Genomic DNA, 18,212 nt, shown 5'->3' with positions numbered 1-18,212 from the left:
ACATTGAATTCAATATCCATGTGTGATACTATTTTTGTCAGTTGCACATGGCTCGCCGTCCTAGTGCAGTCAGTGTGACATTTATAGCCATCAGGTCATTGAGTTGTGTCCTGATCTGACCCCTCACATGTGCCTGTCTAATCAGATATTTGCCTGAAGGAAGTACCCTCCATCGCTGATAGCCTGTACAACATCCAGCTACTCAGAGAGTTTGCTAACGAGTATCTGAATAAAAGTTTCTATCTGACAACGGAGGATATGCTCTACTCGCCTCTTGTGCTCAAGGTAGAATGACCGGCATACTGTGTTTTTCATAAATATGATAGAATTAAATATAATTATCACAAATGTAACCTTGCAGTACAAATATCTGACTGTTCATCATGCATCAGTGCTCTTAAACACCATTGTTCATCAGCATCCAAGTGTTTCTAATGTGTTCTCTCTCCGTGCAGCACAATGTGATGGTGTTCATCGCTGAACTCTTCTGGTGGTTTGAGACCGTCAAGCCAGAGTTTGTTCAGCCCAGAGATTTACAAGAGTTTAAAGATGGTAATTTTTGCTTTTCATACAAACACCAGCATATGAAAACCGTTTCATGTTACACAGTATGTAATATAATGAAACCAACATCCAGGGTTCTAGCGTTGTGAAGGTTGCTCAAAACATGAAGTCACCATTTAATTCTAACATTACATGAACATTTATTTTTAGATTGAACTTTTTGACATAATGGAAAAGCAGCAGATGATGAAGTATAATTGTTTTTGTGCCGATCTGTACCAGCCCTTTAAGTACATTAAATAACTCAGTTGTTGTAGAAAAGTAGCTTATTAAGCATCTTGTTGATTAAGAAACTGGTAGATTTCACCATTTTTTTTCTATCCCAGTCAATGTCCAAAACTTTCCTAATGACAGCCGACCTCAATCCCTGCCTGCAATTCAATGATAAACATCTCTTTTCTCCTCTTTTTTTTCTTTTGTTGTTAGCTCGAGCCATTGCTCAGCCCAAGTGTGCCCGCCCATCAGTGCCCATCTCCAACGCCACCAAGCGCAGCTTCCTGGCCAGCCCCGGCATGGCTGATAACCAGAGCAGCCCTGAAGTCTGTAACAGGTACTTCCTGCATCCCGAAGACTCTGATCCCCTGTAAGTCTTCTCTCACTTTCCTCCTCATTCCACCTCATCATGCTCCTGTCTCCTAAGCAGTTACAGTAGCCCTCAAAAGGTTGGGTAGATACGCAGCAGCATCTGGTTTTTTATTCTCACACCGGCTTCTCCCTCACCAAATATAATAACGATATGCACACAGTTAACACAATTCTTGCATTGTCCTGTTTTTGTGTGTGTGCGTTGTTGGCACTTGTTTGGGAGACTGAAAGTTTAGCTTTGCTCTTTTAAAGGATTACATTGATCTGTTGGAATTTTTATCATGCCACTACTTGTTTGTCTGTTGTGTAACCTGTGTGTAACGGCTCGATCTGTTCATCTGATTCTGATTTGATGACAACTGTTTTGCATTTCTGCCAAAAAACCTTGCTGCTAGAAATTGTGAAACACAGTGGAATATCACTTTGACAAGGTGAAAGTCGTACTGATTTCTTTTCTTTTTGGCTTTTAGTAAAGGGGGTCCTTCCTTCAGTCCCTCCCACCCACTCTTGCCCCTCCGACAGAGGCAACAGAAGCAGCAAGGAGAGGATGGTGCAGGTGAGGACAACAGTTAAACCCTTTTATGTATACCAAACAAAAGATTTGGGTCCATGTTCTGCTGTGGTGGTCGTCAGCTGCTGTTTTCATACTTCCTAATTGTCCGTGTGTGTGTTTTTTGGAAAGGTCTGAGAAACCGCTCCAACTCACTGACTCAGATGGACGGACAGCCTCGAGGCTCTGTCGTCGCATGGCCCGACAAGAGGCAAAGGTAATAATAAACTTAATTTATATCACACTTTTCACAACAGTTACAAAGCGCCTTACAATAAAAATAGGAGATAGAAATATAAAACACAAAACATGAAAGCTTAACATAAGATGATAGATAAATCATTGAAAATCAATTTAAGGTACCTGAACATTGTACAATAACACAAAGTGTGTGTTCTAATCTAAAAGAAGTGATTGTGTGCTCATATCTCGATTTTGGAATAAAATTTGCATTCACAGTGGATGCAAATATTGAATTATTGTTACATGGTTACATGTCAGTCCATTTCTGTAAAATGTATTGTTATGGCAAATATTCCCAATATCAAATATTGCAAACTCCCAAAAGTTTAATGAAGCAAAAAACAGGTCATATATACATACAAAAAAGGGCCCTAGTTGTAAATGGAGCTGTAATTTTTCATGTATATTTTGCTTGTTTTTACCTTCATGTGGATATCTTAGGAAACCTTGAGGGTTAAAATAAATCTATTATTACTTAAAGAAACTCGTTATCCTTTCTGCACTTGAAGTATGCTGACACTGCACTTGTACCCAGCTGAATGTGAATGTCTTTGTTTTTATGGGGCAGGTCCTGACCAGATAACATATGTAGAAAATGTTTTTCACTTGTGTTGTGATTTAGTAATCTTGTCACAGTGATAAATATTGTGCTTAAAATTAGAAGTTAAATGAAAAGAAAATGGGGCCTAATTAGGAAATGTAATCAAACCTTGTACAGTGTATATTTTAAGCTGTATATTATACAGACTTTACAAATTAATTAGTAATTTAATAATTTATAAATGTTCTTTCTGCAGGCCGATGTCCACGCTGAGCCCCTACATGTTTCATTCAGCCACAGACAGTGATGCTGACATGGTTTCTGGTGACAGTGTGAGTCTTGCCCGCTCTATAAGTAAGGACAGCCTGGCGTCCAACGTCATCAACATCACGCCCAAACATCAGACTTCTGTCCACCAACCCACACAGGCTGCAATGCGCAGAGTCAACGGCCACGGCCTCCTAGGAAATGTCAACATTGAGGACGAGGAAGAAACTCCGGTAACGGTTGCCAGGACTGATGCTCCCGCCATCTCAAAACAAGTTGATGGGATGCAGGCGACTGCCAGGGTGGGACCCAAACCTTCCACTGAGTCCAAACCTGAACAAGATAGCTTTTACCTAGAACCACTGATGCCTGCCGTGCTCAAAACGGCTAAAGAGAAGTCTATATGCCTAAACAAAGAGGAGGAGAGTGGTGAGGGGCCTCGGTCTTCAGGAAGGGGCTCTCTACGTCGAGGAGATGGATCTACATCAGCTGTTCGTAGGAAAGCTCCCTGCGGCTTGAACCAAACCTTTTCTCCTCCAGGTGAGGAGGCAGATATGTCAGAGGAGCCCCCCCAGGGTCCAGAAGGGTTCAGACCCACTGTCACTAGCAGTGTGGACTCCTCGTCCAGAGAGCCAGCCGGGGGTTTCTACCTGCATTCAGATTCTGAAGAACCAAAGCCTGTCCAGGGCCTGGACGCTGAGCTGGAAGACCTGGATGAGGAGGAAGAGGATTTGGACGAAGCTATTTCAACTAAAGACCCCACCTGGCCCAGGAAAGCCTTTAATGAGGATGAAGAAGAAGAATCAGCCAAACTCCAAGAGGACATGAATGTGAAAGAGCACGAGGACAAAGACATGAATGGCTGCAGCGGTCGCTCCAGCCCGTGTCTCAGCGCTCACTCCCAGGCCAGCAGCATGGCCAGCGGAAGTGTGCGCATGACCTCCTTCGCTGAGCGCAAAGCCCAGCAGCAACGCTTTGGCAGCAACCATGACCTACGCTCCAGTGCCTCCAGCTCGCAAAGGACCACTCCAGATGGGTCGGAGAGCAGCGGGCCCCTGGCCTCCACCTGGAGGCTTAAAAGAGACCCGAGCCCCACCTCACCCATGGGAGGATGCAATCGCACAGGCGATGGTAGCGGCGGTGCTAATGTTCTAGCTTCTGAAATCGTCCAGCTCCGTATGCAGCTGGAGGAGAAGCGACGCGCCATCGAGCACCAAAAGAAGAAGATGGAAGTGCTGTCGGCCCGGCAGAGACAGAAGCTGGGTAAGGCAGCCTTCCTGCACATCGTGAAGAAAAGCGGTGGCAAGAGTGACACATTACCCAACCCGCTTAAGGCCGACCTCTCCAAAGACGAGCTCAATGGGGAGAAAGGAACATCAAGTAAAGATGATATGTGTGTAGATGCCCTGAGGGGGGACAAAGAGGTGGAGGGAACCACCCCGACAGGTGCCTTAGAAGCAGATAAGAAAGGGAACAGCGGAAGCTTCTATCTCGATGAAGAGTTGGACCTTAACGAGTGCAGCCGCTCCATCGAGCTGCTGAATGACGCCATCGGCAGCATCCAGCAACAGATGATGCAGCTGTCGCTCCAGCAGGAGATGTTGATGAAACAGAATGTACAGTCCCCCCCTGGTGCAACTCCACCTCCTCCTCCCTCCAGCGACAAAAACAGTAACTCTAAGGCTGGAGCATCCTTTCACTATGTGGAGCACCTCTCCAGCACTGGAACCGCCCCCACCAGGAAACCCCCCAAACTGACATCAGGCCGAAGCTCCAGATCCAAACCATCAGAGCTAAAGATAGCCAAGGAGCAGAGCCGGCAGGTCTCCAGGACCCTCACCCCCACCCAGAGTGGGTCAGAGACATTACCACACCTGAGGCAGTTAGCCGGGGGCAGGTCCCCCAGGACCGAGCAGCCTGACACTCCCAGCCCCAGAAACGCCCCAGCAGGAGAGACAATCGACAGGCCAGGCTCCGGCCACGTTCGGAGCGCCACTTTCAGGCTTCACGACGAGGCCAATATGCGTCTTCCGACACGAGTGGACCTGACGGCAGTGGCTGCCCCAGAAGTGTCCTTTGACGAGTGCCTGTCCAACACCCAGAGAGAGTCTGAGCTCAACTCTTCAGACGGTTCAGGAAAAGAGAATATACCATCAGAGGAGAGTCAGCGCTCCAAGTCTCATCTGATTGAGGTGGATTTGTCAGAGCTGAAGGCTCCCGAGGAAGACGCTGCTGAAGACGGAACGACAGAGGGAGGCGACGGAGAGAAGTCAGTCATGGGCTTCTTCTTCAAGGTAATCTGGATGAAATAATATCACCAATCAAACTTAATCGAAATACATTTATTAATTTTATTAATTTGTCAAAAATCATGACAAATTCCTGTCTTGATTCAGTATCTTAAAACTAAAACCTTCAAATTGCTTTTTTCCCCATCAGAAGAAATAATTAAATAATCATTGCCGTGTGACAAAATTTTCATCGATTTAATTTTCTGTGGATCTAATTTATTATTCCTTTCAGCACTAAATTAAAGACCGAATACTTAAATGATTACGTTTTTATGTTCTAGGATGAGCAGAAGGCGGAGGATGAGCTCGCTAAGAAGAGAGCAGCGTTCTTGCTGAAGCAGCAGAAGAAAGCTGAGGAGGCTCGGCTTCGCAAACAGCAACTAGAAGCAGAATCTGAGCTCAAACGAGATGAAGCCAGGTCAGTAACTTTAACTTTATTAATCTTTATAATTTGTATAATTTCCACAAACGACACAGTCGATGCTGATATATTTAAGTGTTTGATTTCAATACCAGACGGAAGGCCGAGGAGGACCGCGTGCGTAAAGAGGAGGAGAAGACGCGGCGGGAGCTGATAAAGCAGGAGTACCTGCGGAGGAAGCAGCAGGAGATGTTTGAGGAACAAGGTCTCGTAAAGCCCAAAACCCCCAAACCGAAGCAGAAACACAGACCCAAGTCTGTCTTCAGAGAGGAGTCCTCCAGCGATAATTTCTCCAAGTGCTCTTCTTCCACACGTAAGACGGTTACATCACTAGTCAGACATTTAGATAAAGCTTCACTTCACCTGACACGTTTCAACATGTTGTGCTTCATTTGGTTTTTGTGTGTGAGGCACATTCACTGACTGCCAGTTATTTTCTGTTTTTACTACAATGTCCTAGATTTGTTAATACAACTAATACTAACATTACTGAGACAAGGGTTGTTACTTTGTCTTTATATTTATTTAGAAGTTGCTTCTTAAGTGACATTATATTTTTTTACAAAAATACTAAAAGTGTCTTCTGCATTTGTCCTCAGCTGACACTCTGAGCAACACCCAGTCAGGATCCAGTCTGTCTCTGGCCTCTGCTGCCACCAACGAGGCTGACAGCGTCAACTCCGGAGGGGCTGGCTCCCAGCGGTAAGTTGCTCACAAACAAAGTATGCGTGTCTGTTCATGTTCATGAGTTGCAGTAAGTTATATATAAAAAGAAAGATTCTCTGGTCCTTTTTGTTGAACGTGTCCTTCCTCTTGTGTGTTTCAGCTGCGACTCTGTGGAGTCGTTTCCTGGAAGTCGTAATAGTCGGACTGCAGAAAGAGACTGGGACAACGGCTCCACCGCTTCCTCCATCACTTCCATGGCTGAATATACTGGTGAGTTCACACATTTCATTCTGTTGTTTTTTTTTTTAATTTTCAGCTTTACTGAAATATCTAAACATCAAAACAAGTTTCTATACTTCTTAGTAGTCATTTTAATATCACAATAATTTTTAGTTTCTTACCAAAGTGGCTGTTGTCTGTCATTTTTCTCTTGTTTTATATGTCACATTATACATGACTTTCCTTCTTTAGGTCCTAAACTCTTCAAGGAGCCCAGCGCCAAGTCAAACAAGCCAATCATTCATAATGCAATCTCCCACTGCTGCCTGGCCGGCAAAGTCAACGAGCCCCAGAAGAACCAGATCCTAGAGGTCAGTGCTCTGCTTCACATGGACCAACTTAATATCTGGTTTATAGAATTTATCAAGTTGTTTGGTTTTAACTCTTTATGTAAAAATCTCTGTAGTCTGTAATAGACAGGAGACAGAGATACTTTGTCTATGAGTTTCTACATTTTACTTCACTCTCAGTTACAAACTTTGATACTTGGGACCTGAGTAGTTTAGAATTTTCCTTTTTAGAGGGCTCAACATCTGTCAAGATGATTTTCCATCACAGTTTTTCTCTGACAGATCACCTTTTATTTTCCGTTTCTTAAGCACAGAGGTGGAAACACTTTTCCACTCCTTGAGAATTTATTTCCTCCGTTGCAGCAAATGATGTAACATGATCCAGTCAGGCTAAATGTCAGACACACTGTAGATGAGCAGTGAGTAACTAGCTAGCCTAGCAACAGTTAAAGCTCCAAACAACACAAGATGTGGTGTCAGTTTGCTCATGCAGATTTTTTAGGATTTAAACCAGCAGTCATGCCGGCTAATGTGACCAAATAGTACCTGAATTTCATCTTAATGCAACATTCTTTCTTTCCTTCAACCTCTTTTTCTCACCAGGAGCTGGAGAAGTGTGAGTCCAACCACATGATGATCTTATTTCGTGACGGCGGCTGCCAGTTCCGGGCGCTCTACTCGTACTTCCCCGACACCGAAGAGATCCAAAAGCTGACAGGCACCGGACCCAAGAGCATCAGCAAGAAGATGATCGACAAGCTGTACAAGTACAGCTCAGACCGGAAGCAGTTCACCGTCATCCCCGCCAAGACTGTGTCAGTCAGCGTGGACGCCCTGACCATCCACAACCACCTGTGGCAGGCCAAGAGAGGTGCTGTGCCAAAGAAAAGCGGAAAATAGCGGATTTTTTTTTTTTTAACCCTCCGTCACCCGAATCATCTCTTCCCCCATCTTGCTTCTTCCCTGAATAGACTGCATTGACGCCCACAGCAAAGCTCGACGCCATGCTCGGTTTGGAAACCTACTCAGGAGAGGCCACGTTTTACAGACACGTGGTCATCTGTAGGTGGACCAAGGCAGGAACAAGGGAAAAGGGATGTGTGAATGTGTGTGTGTGTGTGTGTGTGTGTCACAGGTGGTCTAAAGGACTGGTGCTTGCAAAAATAAAAAAGAGAAACGCCGGCTGAATTCGCTTCTTCCCACCTGTGATCTCAGTGCGATCTGTTCAGGTTCTTTTTGGTCCGGCTCCATTTTTTTTTTTTCCTCTTATTTTTCTACAACGACCACGACTTAAGCATGTGGCTTCTTTTTTTTTCTGTCTCTCTCATATGTGGTGGATGTTCCTTTTTTTACATCAAGTATTTATTAGTTCAGCACTGTCATGGTCGAGAGCTCAGCTGCAGCACGAAAATCCTTCCTTCTCTCTCCGGGAAAAAAAAACGCCTCTCCTTCGGACAGATTCGGACAAAAGGAAGGGGGGACGTATATATATATCGGGGATTTCTGATGCTCTTTTCAGAAAAAAAGCGGGACCTTTGTACAACCCTTTAGGACAGTCGGGGGACTGCCCTGCTGTCCATCAACAACAACAACAACAAATCTCTTCCCGCCGTGGACCGTCGGATCAGGCTGGCATTGCCGATTTTTGCCTCACCAGGGACCTCCAAAAAAAAAAAAACAAACCTGCTGCTCTGAACTGTCTTCTTTTTCGTCACGGGGGGGGGAGGGGCGGAGCTTCTCCGTCTCCCCTCGGGACATCCGTTGGCCTTTCACGCATCGTGGTACTATCGTCTGTTTATTCGACTCGCTTTTTAAACTAGACGCTGATCGTATAGCACTGGATATGTGTATAGCAACGAAAAAAACCAACAACAAAGAAAAAAAAAAAACGTTAACGACGGTCATTTTAAATACTTTTATTTGTCGAAACATCCTTTTTATTGAGGGTGTCAAAAGAGGGTGAATGGATTAGGCTTTGGTACAGAAATGATGCTTTTTTTTTGTTTTGTTTTAGCTTTTTTTTATTATGATTATTATTATTATTATTAAAGCAATGTGGTATAGAGTTTGAGCTGATGTTATGTGTTTTCATCATAACGGGGATTCTCTGATGTTTAGAGCTTAGTTGTGTTTTCTCTCTCCACTGGGCACTCTTGAATTGTCCTGTATAAAGGTGCACTCATGAACACTTGTCGACGGCTTCTTTCATGCAATGTAACCCACCCCCCACCCCTCCCCCCGTCCCCCTTCCTCCCCCCCGTCAACCCTCCTCCTCCCCTCCCTTTAGTGTTTTTGTCGGCCTGTCCCATCTTTAACCACGAGAGCCGCACACCACACACTCTTGTTGTTTAAAGAGTGTCCTCGTGCTGCTGCTCTGTAACCGCTTCGAATGACAGTATTTGATATATTCACAAAAGGGGGGGGCGGGGAGGGGGGTTTGTGTTTGTGGGTGGGGGTGGGGGTGGGGGGGGGGGGACTGTGGTTCAGTTATGTACCAACATTAAAGAACATTCCTCCAAGGTGTTGACAAACACTGCCACTTCGTCTCTCTCTTCTCTCTGTCGTTCAAACATCAAAGTGCTTTTTTTTTTTTTTTTTTAACATAGAAACCGTTTGTTGGCCTCGAGAACAACCAGAAGTGTTGCACGAGCACTTTACTTTGTGTTTGTTGGGGGATTTTACTTTTTTTTTTTTTTTTGAATGGGCATAAAAACTCTAGATGAGAACTAATTCTGCTGTTTTTTTCGCTCCCTAACAGTGTGAGAACTAAACCAAACACTAAAGATTTAATACTGAGAAGTAAAGCTGACGGGCCTCCGCTGATATGATACTACTGCTGTCTCCAAAAAAAACAAACAAACAAACAAAAAAAAAACAACAGAATACTTGATTTCTCATTTGCTGCATTTGTTTTTGGGGGCTTTGGGTGGGGGGGAGGTGGTAGATCTTTAATTGTATGTGTGTGTGTGTGTGTGTATTTTTATGTTAACTAAAAGATTGTATTGGCATTTGTCACCATTTTTTGTTACACTAGTGTACTTTTCATCCTTGTTGATTTTATCTTTGATCCCATGCCATCTATTTATTTTAAAATGGAAGCACTGAAACAAACGGAATAAATTTTCAAGTGAATAAAAAGTCACATTTTCATTTTTTTATTCTTTTCTCATGGCTTGATTTGTCCATTTGTGAAGACTCACTGTTTGTTTTTTCTGTCACTAGTGTCACAGATCTTTACAGCTTTACTAACACCTCAAATTGTAGGATTTATGTCTTTTCACAGATCACTTGAACACTTTTCTTAACGTTTATTAAGTTCAAACTAACCTCACAAGGTTTTAATCACCTTCTCAAAGCAAAACTGTATCATCCAACATGACGCGGGGTTTTTAATTCAAGCGATCCGAGTTGTCAGAACATCTTCAGGCCTCCCCTGGTGTTTCTAACCGCGTCGCTCTCTACCGACCAACTGGAACAACGGCTTCAATACCTTAACGCCAGCGCTCATAAGCATAACCCATCTGCCATGACAACCGTGTTTTCTTTTTCACACCTGGCGGTTCAGGTGATCACAAGACAAAACGATGCACTTATCACTCCAGCTTGAGTAAAGACTGTAGACCTGCAAGCCTGTGTTTATCAGATTGTCCACCATGAAGGGTAAGTGCAGTTATTCCCTGCTGATGCTGGATTTTTTTTTAAGGAAATGATGAAGTCAAAACTAACCTGATGGTTCTGTATTTCCACAGTTGTTGCTGTTCTCGCTTTGTTGGTGGTGAATCTGCGTTTGAGCCGTTGTTGTTACGGAGAAGGACCGATTTTATTGTGCCTGCAGATACCACAAGGTGATGACTCAAAAATGTGAAGTTATTAACTTAAAGTCAACTGTGTGTATAGAGAGATATTAGCCTTTAATTAAATGTTGGATGTTCATCAGTACAGTTTTCTAATTTAAACTTATTCTTACATCTTATAAAATGTCAACAAAATCCTTTTTTCCTTGATTTAATTCTAAATGTCTTGATGAATTTCCTCTATCATACAAGCTGTAGGTCATTCAACTTAAACCGGGTGATGAAAATACAAAACCTTTTAAAGTACGTGACACCAATCTGGTGATGAGTGAAGAGTTTTACTGTCAGCTGATGAGCAAAATCAAATTTCTATTTAAAGTGTGATCAAACAAAATCTTTGTCACACTGAGCTGTACGGAGTGAAAGTTCCTGCGTATCTGAACACATTCATCACTCTTGAATGTGGTCAGAAATACTTCAGAAATACAGTCTGTTGATGTTTCATTGTGCAACATCACCACTAGATGGCATCAGAAGCAGGACTTTGTCAATAAAAAAAAAAAGGATACATTTAACACAAGTACATCAGTGTTTGCTTTCAAAAAACGGTTCATATAGTTTGATTAACTTAATTATCAGTTTAGGCACAAAATTAAACATCCACAAAAAGAAAGGGGGGAAAAACAACCACTCAGTGGGGCGTTCAAGACGTGGCGGACCCCGTCAGTAACTGCACACAAAACTACACAGCACCATCCTGGAGGGTGTTAGTGACGTTAGACAGAAACTGTCCCTATAGGTCACTAAAGTTAAAACACTCGTTTTACATCTGCTTTGCTGCAAGCTTCATTTTTTTCTTGAATGTTATACAATAGAATAAATTAAGTGTAATAAGCAGCAGCATTTGCTCAGAAAACAGGTAGCGAATGCAGCCGTTTTCATTCTTTAATCTCAAGTTTCATACACAATAACACCTGAATGTATTGATCAGAGATCATTTATCTGTAGCTTTTGAAAAGTCGAAAAGACATAGAATTCAGTTTCCTTAAAAAAGGCCTTAGAAGTCTTGAATTTTATGTACAAAAGTGAAATATTTCTTCCTGCCTGCTGCAGGCGGTCATGTTAGATATAAAATGTCTTTGATTCTGATTGCAGGCTCTCAGGAGACGTGATACATCTCGACAGATGATTGTGCTGCATGAAACTGTTTAATCCTTTTTGTGTAGTTTGAGTCAGAAGCATCAGATCTGTAACAAACAGTCACTACTAGCTACAGTAGCTAACTTCAGTTCATGTAATTTATAACTGGTTCATCTGTTCATCAACTTTCTGCCACTTATCTGAGTCTAGGTCACGTTAATAAATTAATTATATTCAGGCTGCAACTAAAGATTATTTTCATTATTGGTTTAATCTAGCTGTCATTTTCCAGATTAATCGATTATTCGTGTGGTCTGTAAAATGTTAGAAAATTGTTAAAAATGTCCTTTACAAGTTCCAAGAGCTCATGTTTGCTTTTCAAAATGTCTTGTTTTGTCCGACGAAAGACCAAAACCCAAACAGAATTAATTTTATTATCCCAGACAAGTATGAAAACCAGAAAATATTCACATTTGAAGAGCTGGAACCAGCAAATTGCTGATTAATTTTCTGTCGACCGATTAATCGACTAATGGTTGCAGCTCTAAATGACAAAAAATGTGATTTAAATGTCAACAAACTCATGTACCTTATAAATATTTATAGGTCTTTTTGTCCCAAATGGTTTTCTGTCACTCTTTAAATGGTATGATGTGTAAAAGGTATTAAATTAAACTCAATGTGGTGTTAAAAAGTCATGAGTTTAATTTGTTGAACCCTGCAGAAACCCTGAATCACAACACTGTTCTCTTAGCTTTCAGCCCCGGTTATTCAACTCTGGTGATGATTCTGAAGGACGTCGGAGAAATTAATTCCACCGCGTTACGCAGCGACGACCTCACCTCTGTCACCAGGCTCAAGATCGTCGACGCCGGAGTCACAGGAGTCGCCGCGAGAGCCTTCAGCTCCTTTCAAAACCTCACCAGTCTCCATTTAGAGCAGAACCTCCTGACAGAGATCAGCCCGAGCTGGTTCAGCAGGCCCGCTGTCCTCCATGAACTCAACCTCACACAAAACCTAATTGAAGTTCTGAACGAGTCCATGCTGAACGGGTTCACTGGCCTCTCGAGGCTCAGTGTGAATAAGAACAGGATCAGAACTATTGATCCGAACTCTTTTAACCTCCTAACCAACTTGGCTGAGTTGGACTTGTCTGACAACAGGATGACGAAGGTCTCACCTCAAGTCTTCGTGTCTCTCAACTCCACCAGGATGAGACTCGATGGGAACCCCTGGGACTGTTCATGTGAGGCGGAAGAGTTTGTTGACTTTCTAAAAGGTTTGTGAAATGTCAGACGGACGACAGTTTAAGTGTTTTTAAAGCACATTTAGAAAGTTTTATTTAAATTGTGGTGATGTGATTTTGGATTTCAAGGTTTTATTGTTTAGTTTTTATGTTGAATGTCTTCTGTTCCTTTTATGTTTCTTTATCCTTTGACATCTTAATGTTGGAAATAAGTGGTTTCACTTTAACATGTTATCCTTTCAATTTTTGTTTTTGTGTCTGTAATCCATAAATATATCATGAAACCAGAAGAGGGAGGCTGTTTCAGGAGCATATTAAACAACAATCAGGTGTCCATATGAACAGTGAAAGAGGTTTTCCTCTCTGTAATCATTCCTCCTGTTCATACTAGCTGTTAAAAGATCCCCTTACAAATGTGCTTTCAATGTAAGTGATGGAGGCCAAAATCCAGTGTGTCATTTTGCGCAAAAAATACAATTAAAAGTTTATCTTGAGCTTATATGAGGCTTCAGCAGTGTGAGTTAGTCATATCAAGTGGATATCTGACACATTTACAGTCTTTTTAGCATCAAATTCCTTCTTTGTGTTTCCCTGTTGAGTGGTGGTGAAAGTATAGTAATAAAAAGAGGAACTTTGGCACTAAACAGACTGTAACGATGAAAGATATCTACTTGATTTGACTCATTTGGACGGCTGAAGCTTCATATTAGCTTCAGATAAACTTTAAACACATTTTTGCACAGGAGGAGGACTGTGGATTTTGTCCATCACTTATGCTGTAAGTGCATTATGAAGGGATCTTCTAATGGTCAGTATGAACTGGAGGAATGATTACAGCAAGAAAAACCTGTGTCAGTGTTTATTGGGGCTCCTGACTGTTGTTTTAGGACAGACCGAAAAATTGTGAACTCATCCTTTAAAGCTGCTTCTCTTCTCAGATCTACGGAGCAGATCTCTGCTGGAGGAAGAGATGAAGGTGACCTGTGAGAGTCCTCCATCCCTGAAAGGTCGACCTGTGTGGAACGTGTTGGTGTGTGTGACGTCACCCCCACCAGGACCATCCGCTGGTATGTTTGGTTTCTCTTGTCTCACTTTCTGTTTGATGTTTGAAACCTTTTTTTTTTTACCATTTTTTAGCATCATAAGAATCATACTCAATATTCACTCCATATTGTGCATGTCGGCTCACTGAACCACTGGCAAAATCCAAACGTCCGGACTTCACTGCACTAGCAGACTTGCGGACACGTTCCCGGGAAGTCTGCGAGTGCTGAAGGCTGTCCAAACCCACAATTCATCAAGTGACATGAAAGGGGCCCCAAGCGGACTTTCTGTAGACTTTCAGAGAGTCTGCTGGGGGTGCAGACCTCCCATAATCCTCAGCAATATGGAAGTGATGATGTTTTACATTTTTGAGGGGATTTTTGTTGTTTGTTTTGTTGTTTGTATGTTTGATATAGTGAGATGTATTCAGAATATTCACAGGCCTAAAGGCTTAATAACGTAGATTTGTTTATTATAATCTGCTAAAGCTGATGGGCAGAGTTTTTTTTTATCTACAATGTGAAGGTCTTCAGTTGAGGATTTAATGTGAGAATAATGTTAGCAGTGTTGAACAGTTTATATAAAGGTAAAATATCACTGAGTATTCTGATCAGATTTATTGTAGCTACTGTTTAAAGCAGCAGACTGACACATTATCATACATGCATATCAAAATGTTCAGAAAAACACTGAGTTACAGGGTCAGGGATTTCAAATGATGACAGTGAACATGTCATGTACATATGAAGGCCAAAGGGTGGACATCTGGATTCAGCCGCTGTGATATATGAACAGCGTCAGTGACACCTCTTGTTTTCCAGCTATGACAAGTCAAACTGTCTGCAGCGTGAGTTCAGTATCTCTTGTTTCTCCTCCAGGAACAAAAACCTCACCCACCGATGTCCCTGCACCAACTTTATTGACCGGTACATTTTGTTCTTTTCATCCCAGTTTTATTTTATATTTAAAGCTGATCTAGTCAATATTGTTATTTTAACAGCAGATCAAATGATTATGTATAATGTGCAAAGTTTTCAGCGTGTTGTTTTGGTTGTAGAGCAGTAACAGTAACACTCCCACTACCTGCTTAACATAAATTATCAGCCAGCTGTTGAACATACTCGAGCAATTAGCAGCTTAAGAGCCAGATATTTTACTCAGGAACTGATATTAGATATTTAAGTCACCAGGAGGCCAGAAACACAACTCCAAATGAATGCTAATGTTGCTAATGTTTAAATAAGCATCAAGTTCATCCAGTGTGTTGTGTTTACAGCTTGTTGTGCTGCCCTCAAGTGGACAAAATTAATTACTGCTGCGGTCTAGTTCTTCATCAATACAATCAGAATATTGATACATTACATAGATTTTTATAATTTGTCTGCTGGTTAACAGCAAAAAAGATCTTTAGAAAACTTTGTGCTCTGTGAGAGTTTTCTAGTTGTTGTATGTGTGTTGTTGGTAACACTTCATTTTGAAGGTCCCTCGAGTTACACAGAAGCTACTTTTAGGAAATTGTTGAAAAAACATCCTGGAAATGAGTAGAAACATGAAGGATCCGTTAAATAAATTGTTCATAGATGCTAACTTATTATAGCATTTTTAAGAAACAACCTAATATTCTAACATATTGTTTGACACACTATTGAAGTTTTTTTTTTCAATCTGTTAAAGAATTATTGAGAATCTAATTTACTAAGAAGTTTTGAAAATTAAGAACAACAATTTAATCCACCTATAAATGCGTTTTGTTTTCCAAAGTGTCCTAAAAATGAACACTTACACACCTGCAAATTACTACTATAAAGTTAATATAACATTAAGGGACCTGTAAAATAAAGTGTTACTGTGTTGTTTCCTTCAGCAACTTCCATGACTTCACCTTCATCACCTTCATCATCAGTCACAGAAACCTCCATCCACCAGCCCGTAACAGACCCTGCAGCTACTGGAATCACTGGTACATTTAGTTCTTTGTGTCTCTTGTTTGATATTTGAAAAAACTAAAATAACACAGTCAGAATATTGCCTCTTGCATTTATAATTTATGCTTCATCTGCTCTTTCTAGAAACTCGTGTCACATTTCCACCACGACCTCCGTCAGATCCAAATATCGTCGGCACGCTCATCGCTGTGATCGGTATGTTTCGTTTTTCTTTTGCAGATTTCTGTTTGTCATCAGAAACTTACAAAAATAACCTTCCTGCTCCTCTGTAGTGGTCCTCTGCGTGCTGCTGTTTGTGGTTTGTGTCTTCGCCGTGCTGTACAGGAGGAAACGCAACAGCAAAGCGGTGATGCCCGGACCTCAAAAAGAAGATGGCAGGTTGAGTCGTGCATCTGCGGGACTTTCTGAGAAGAGAAACTTCACTGGAAACAAACAGGCGGACTCAGAGACGGGACGGAGGAGACCGTTTACTGGAGTCAGAGCTAAATCGGCAAATGCTTTGCTCTTCACATCTCCTTTTTGTGTGTTTGGGAAAGATCAAGCGACTTTACAAACTGCGATAGAGGCTTCATCAAAAGACACAGAGAACCCATCTGAAGGAAAGCAGACAGCGGGGAGTGAAAGCGAAGCAGCGGGAGGTGTTGAAGCAGAAAATATCACAGATTCTACTGATGTGATGAAGAAAAACAAGAAACAAGCTCTAGATGAAGACACCCACTGTGTTTCTGTCAACACTGAAACGGTGCCTTATCTGAGCATCGGTACCGACCAGAACAAACCCGATGATTTCAACAAACAGTCCGCTGACAGTCAGGGTCAAAGGTCACAGACGGGTAAAAGTATGGCGAGGATCTCCACCTGGCCTCCGACTGCAGTTCAGTGGCAGGAAAGATGCAAGATGAAGGAAGAAGAAGAAGAGGAAAGAGCTGGTGAGTGTTTCAAGTTTCAAAGTGAGGAGAAGAAAGTGCAAAGCAAAGAGAATCCGTCGTTTTTTGACAAACGGGGAGTCAAAGCCGAGCAAACGGAAGAATTAACGGCTCTGACGAGAGACCCAGTTCTCTCAAAAGTCTCAGAGTTCTTAAAACCAAGTGACAAGACTTCAGAGTCCGCGTCAGATCATGTAAACAACTGCTGCTCCCATCTCAGCGATGCTCATAACCAGACTGATCTGAGACAAGAGGAGGGGGTCCAGGACTCAGCCGCTGCACCAGAGACAAGTGAGCTCCAAAAACCGAATCTGGAACAACTCAAACCCGCAGAGAAGCTTCCGCAGAAGATCAGCAGTAAGAGCTGCGACAAGGGAGAGCTGAGAAACGAGCCAAAGCGACAGAGGGCAGAAACTAGAAGTAGAAGCTCGAAGGCTCCTTCTGACGGCGCCTCACCGGATGATGAGACCCTGCTGGACGGCAACGAGTACGCCTTCATGGACCTGCTGCATGAGGTGGTGCAGAACAACGGCCGCTGGACCAGAGAGAGGTGGAAGCAAGTCAACAAGCAGCGCCTCAACCAGCAGGGACAATAAGTCAGAGGCACTGAAGGAGTTAAGAGGGAGATTTACTCCCAAGTTTAAAGTTTTGTAAACATGACATCACATTACAATGTTGTAATTTCATTTACTCTTTAAGAAAAATGTTATTTTTAAAGTAATCTTGTGAGATTAAATCAATGCTTAAAGGAATAGTTTGACATTTTGAGACATACACTAATGCTTTCTTTGCAAAAAATCAGATAAAGAGATTGATGTGACTCTCATGTCTGGCAGTTAAAGGGTTATTCCAGTGATTTTGTTTTGTCCTTCTATAAAGTCGGGGGATAAGAGGCGGATTTAAAAAAAGAATGAAGCAGAGAAGGCCAAGACATCCTGACTTTAAGTCTCTAGTTTGAGTCAAACACTGGGGCCTACATTTCCCATCATGCAACATATGCTGCATTCAAGCAACGTCAGCAGAATAAGAAATTCTCCTGTAATTCCGATTTGGTTTTAAGCCAACAGTCTCCTGTAGATACATGAGTGATATACTCATCTCACTCTTGGCAAGAAAGTGAATAAGAGCATTTCCCAAAATGTCAAACTATTCCTCTAACTGTGGGTGAATAATAGCATATAATATAACTAATACAACTAAATTGTTTATCTACATTTAGGAGCATGTGATTGTCCTCCTCATGTTGCTGATTGACGATCTGAGATCAAATAAAAAGACCTTTTCATCCAGTGTATCTGGCTGCATGCAGCATTTATTTGTTCATATTTTATATATGGAGAAGTACACTCGCTTCTCATAAGAAATAGTACAAAATGGATCAACCCTTTTTTTTTTTTGACAATGACTTAAAAACATAAA

General features: G+C 42.1%; 2 protein-coding genes across 5 annotated transcripts in view; both read left to right on the top strand.

Annotated features, from left to right (window-relative positions):
- The window catches only part of camsap1b (calmodulin regulated spectrin-associated protein 1b), a 28,898-nt gene extending 19,752 nt beyond the window's left edge, over nucleotides 1–9,146 (top strand). The window contains exons 7-18 of one of the 2 annotated variants that reach the window (XM_042421380.1): nucleotides 146–285; nucleotides 456–552; nucleotides 991–1,114; nucleotides 1,620–1,705; nucleotides 1,832–1,916; nucleotides 2,740–5,044; nucleotides 5,323–5,459; nucleotides 5,558–5,775; nucleotides 6,062–6,164; nucleotides 6,289–6,398; nucleotides 6,600–6,718; nucleotides 7,301–9,146. In XM_042421380.1, the coding sequence (XP_042277314.1) occupies nucleotides 146–285; nucleotides 456–552; nucleotides 991–1,114; nucleotides 1,620–1,705; nucleotides 1,832–1,916; nucleotides 2,740–5,044; nucleotides 5,323–5,459; nucleotides 5,558–5,775; nucleotides 6,062–6,164; nucleotides 6,289–6,398; nucleotides 6,600–6,718; nucleotides 7,301–7,597 (3,821 nt within the window). In that variant the 3' untranslated portion in view covers nucleotides 7,598–9,146. Of the gene's footprint in view, nucleotides 1–145; nucleotides 286–455; nucleotides 553–990; nucleotides 1,148–1,619; nucleotides 1,706–1,831; nucleotides 1,917–2,739; nucleotides 5,045–5,322; nucleotides 5,460–5,557; nucleotides 5,776–6,061; nucleotides 6,165–6,288; nucleotides 6,399–6,599; nucleotides 6,719–7,300 lie in introns of both variants that reach the window. The other variant, XM_042421379.1, reaches the window with a different exon arrangement.
- Nucleotides 9,147–9,976: 830 nt separating this feature from the next.
- LOC121903475 lies at nucleotides 9,977–17,992 on the top strand. Of its 3 annotated transcripts, none has more exons than XM_042420541.1 (8): nucleotides 9,977–10,357; nucleotides 10,447–10,542; nucleotides 12,386–12,910; nucleotides 13,816–13,944; nucleotides 14,800–14,847; nucleotides 15,825–15,881; nucleotides 15,991–16,062; nucleotides 16,140–17,992. In XM_042420541.1, exons 1-8 carry the CDS (start codon nucleotides 10,351–10,353, stop codon nucleotides 17,387–17,389), a joined length of 2,184 nt encoding a protein of 727 aa, XP_042276475.1. In that variant the 5' UTR covers nucleotides 9,977–10,350; the 3' UTR covers nucleotides 17,390–17,992. The 3 variants fall into 3 exon arrangements, with proteins under 3 accessions (XP_042276475.1, XP_042276474.1, XP_042276476.1); XM_042420540.1 differs by having other exon boundaries at nucleotides 15,786–15,881; XM_042420542.1 differs by lacking the exon at nucleotides 14,800–14,847 and having other exon boundaries at nucleotides 15,786–15,881.
- The last annotated feature ends 220 nt before the right edge of the window (nucleotides 17,993–18,212 follow it).

Source organism: Thunnus maccoyii, chromosome 9, assembly GCF_910596095.1.
Source record: "Thunnus maccoyii chromosome 9, fThuMac1.1, whole genome shotgun sequence".
In the NCBI taxonomy this organism is placed as follows: domain Eukaryota; kingdom Metazoa; phylum Chordata; class Actinopteri; order Scombriformes; family Scombridae; genus Thunnus; species Thunnus maccoyii.
This window is presented reverse-complemented; position numbering and strand designations above follow the sequence as displayed.

Excerpts from the sequence above, each read along its gene's own strand:
- LOC121903475 (XM_042420540.1), top strand. Across the intron at positions 14,848-15,785 it reads TGCACCAACTTTATTGACCG|CAACTTCCATGACTTCACCT; the intron begins GTACATTTTGTT and ends TGTTTCCTTCAG. Across the intron at positions 16,063-16,139 it reads CACGCTCATCGCTGTGATCG|TGGTCCTCTGCGTGCTGCTG; the intron begins GTATGTTTCGTT and ends GCTCCTCTGTAG.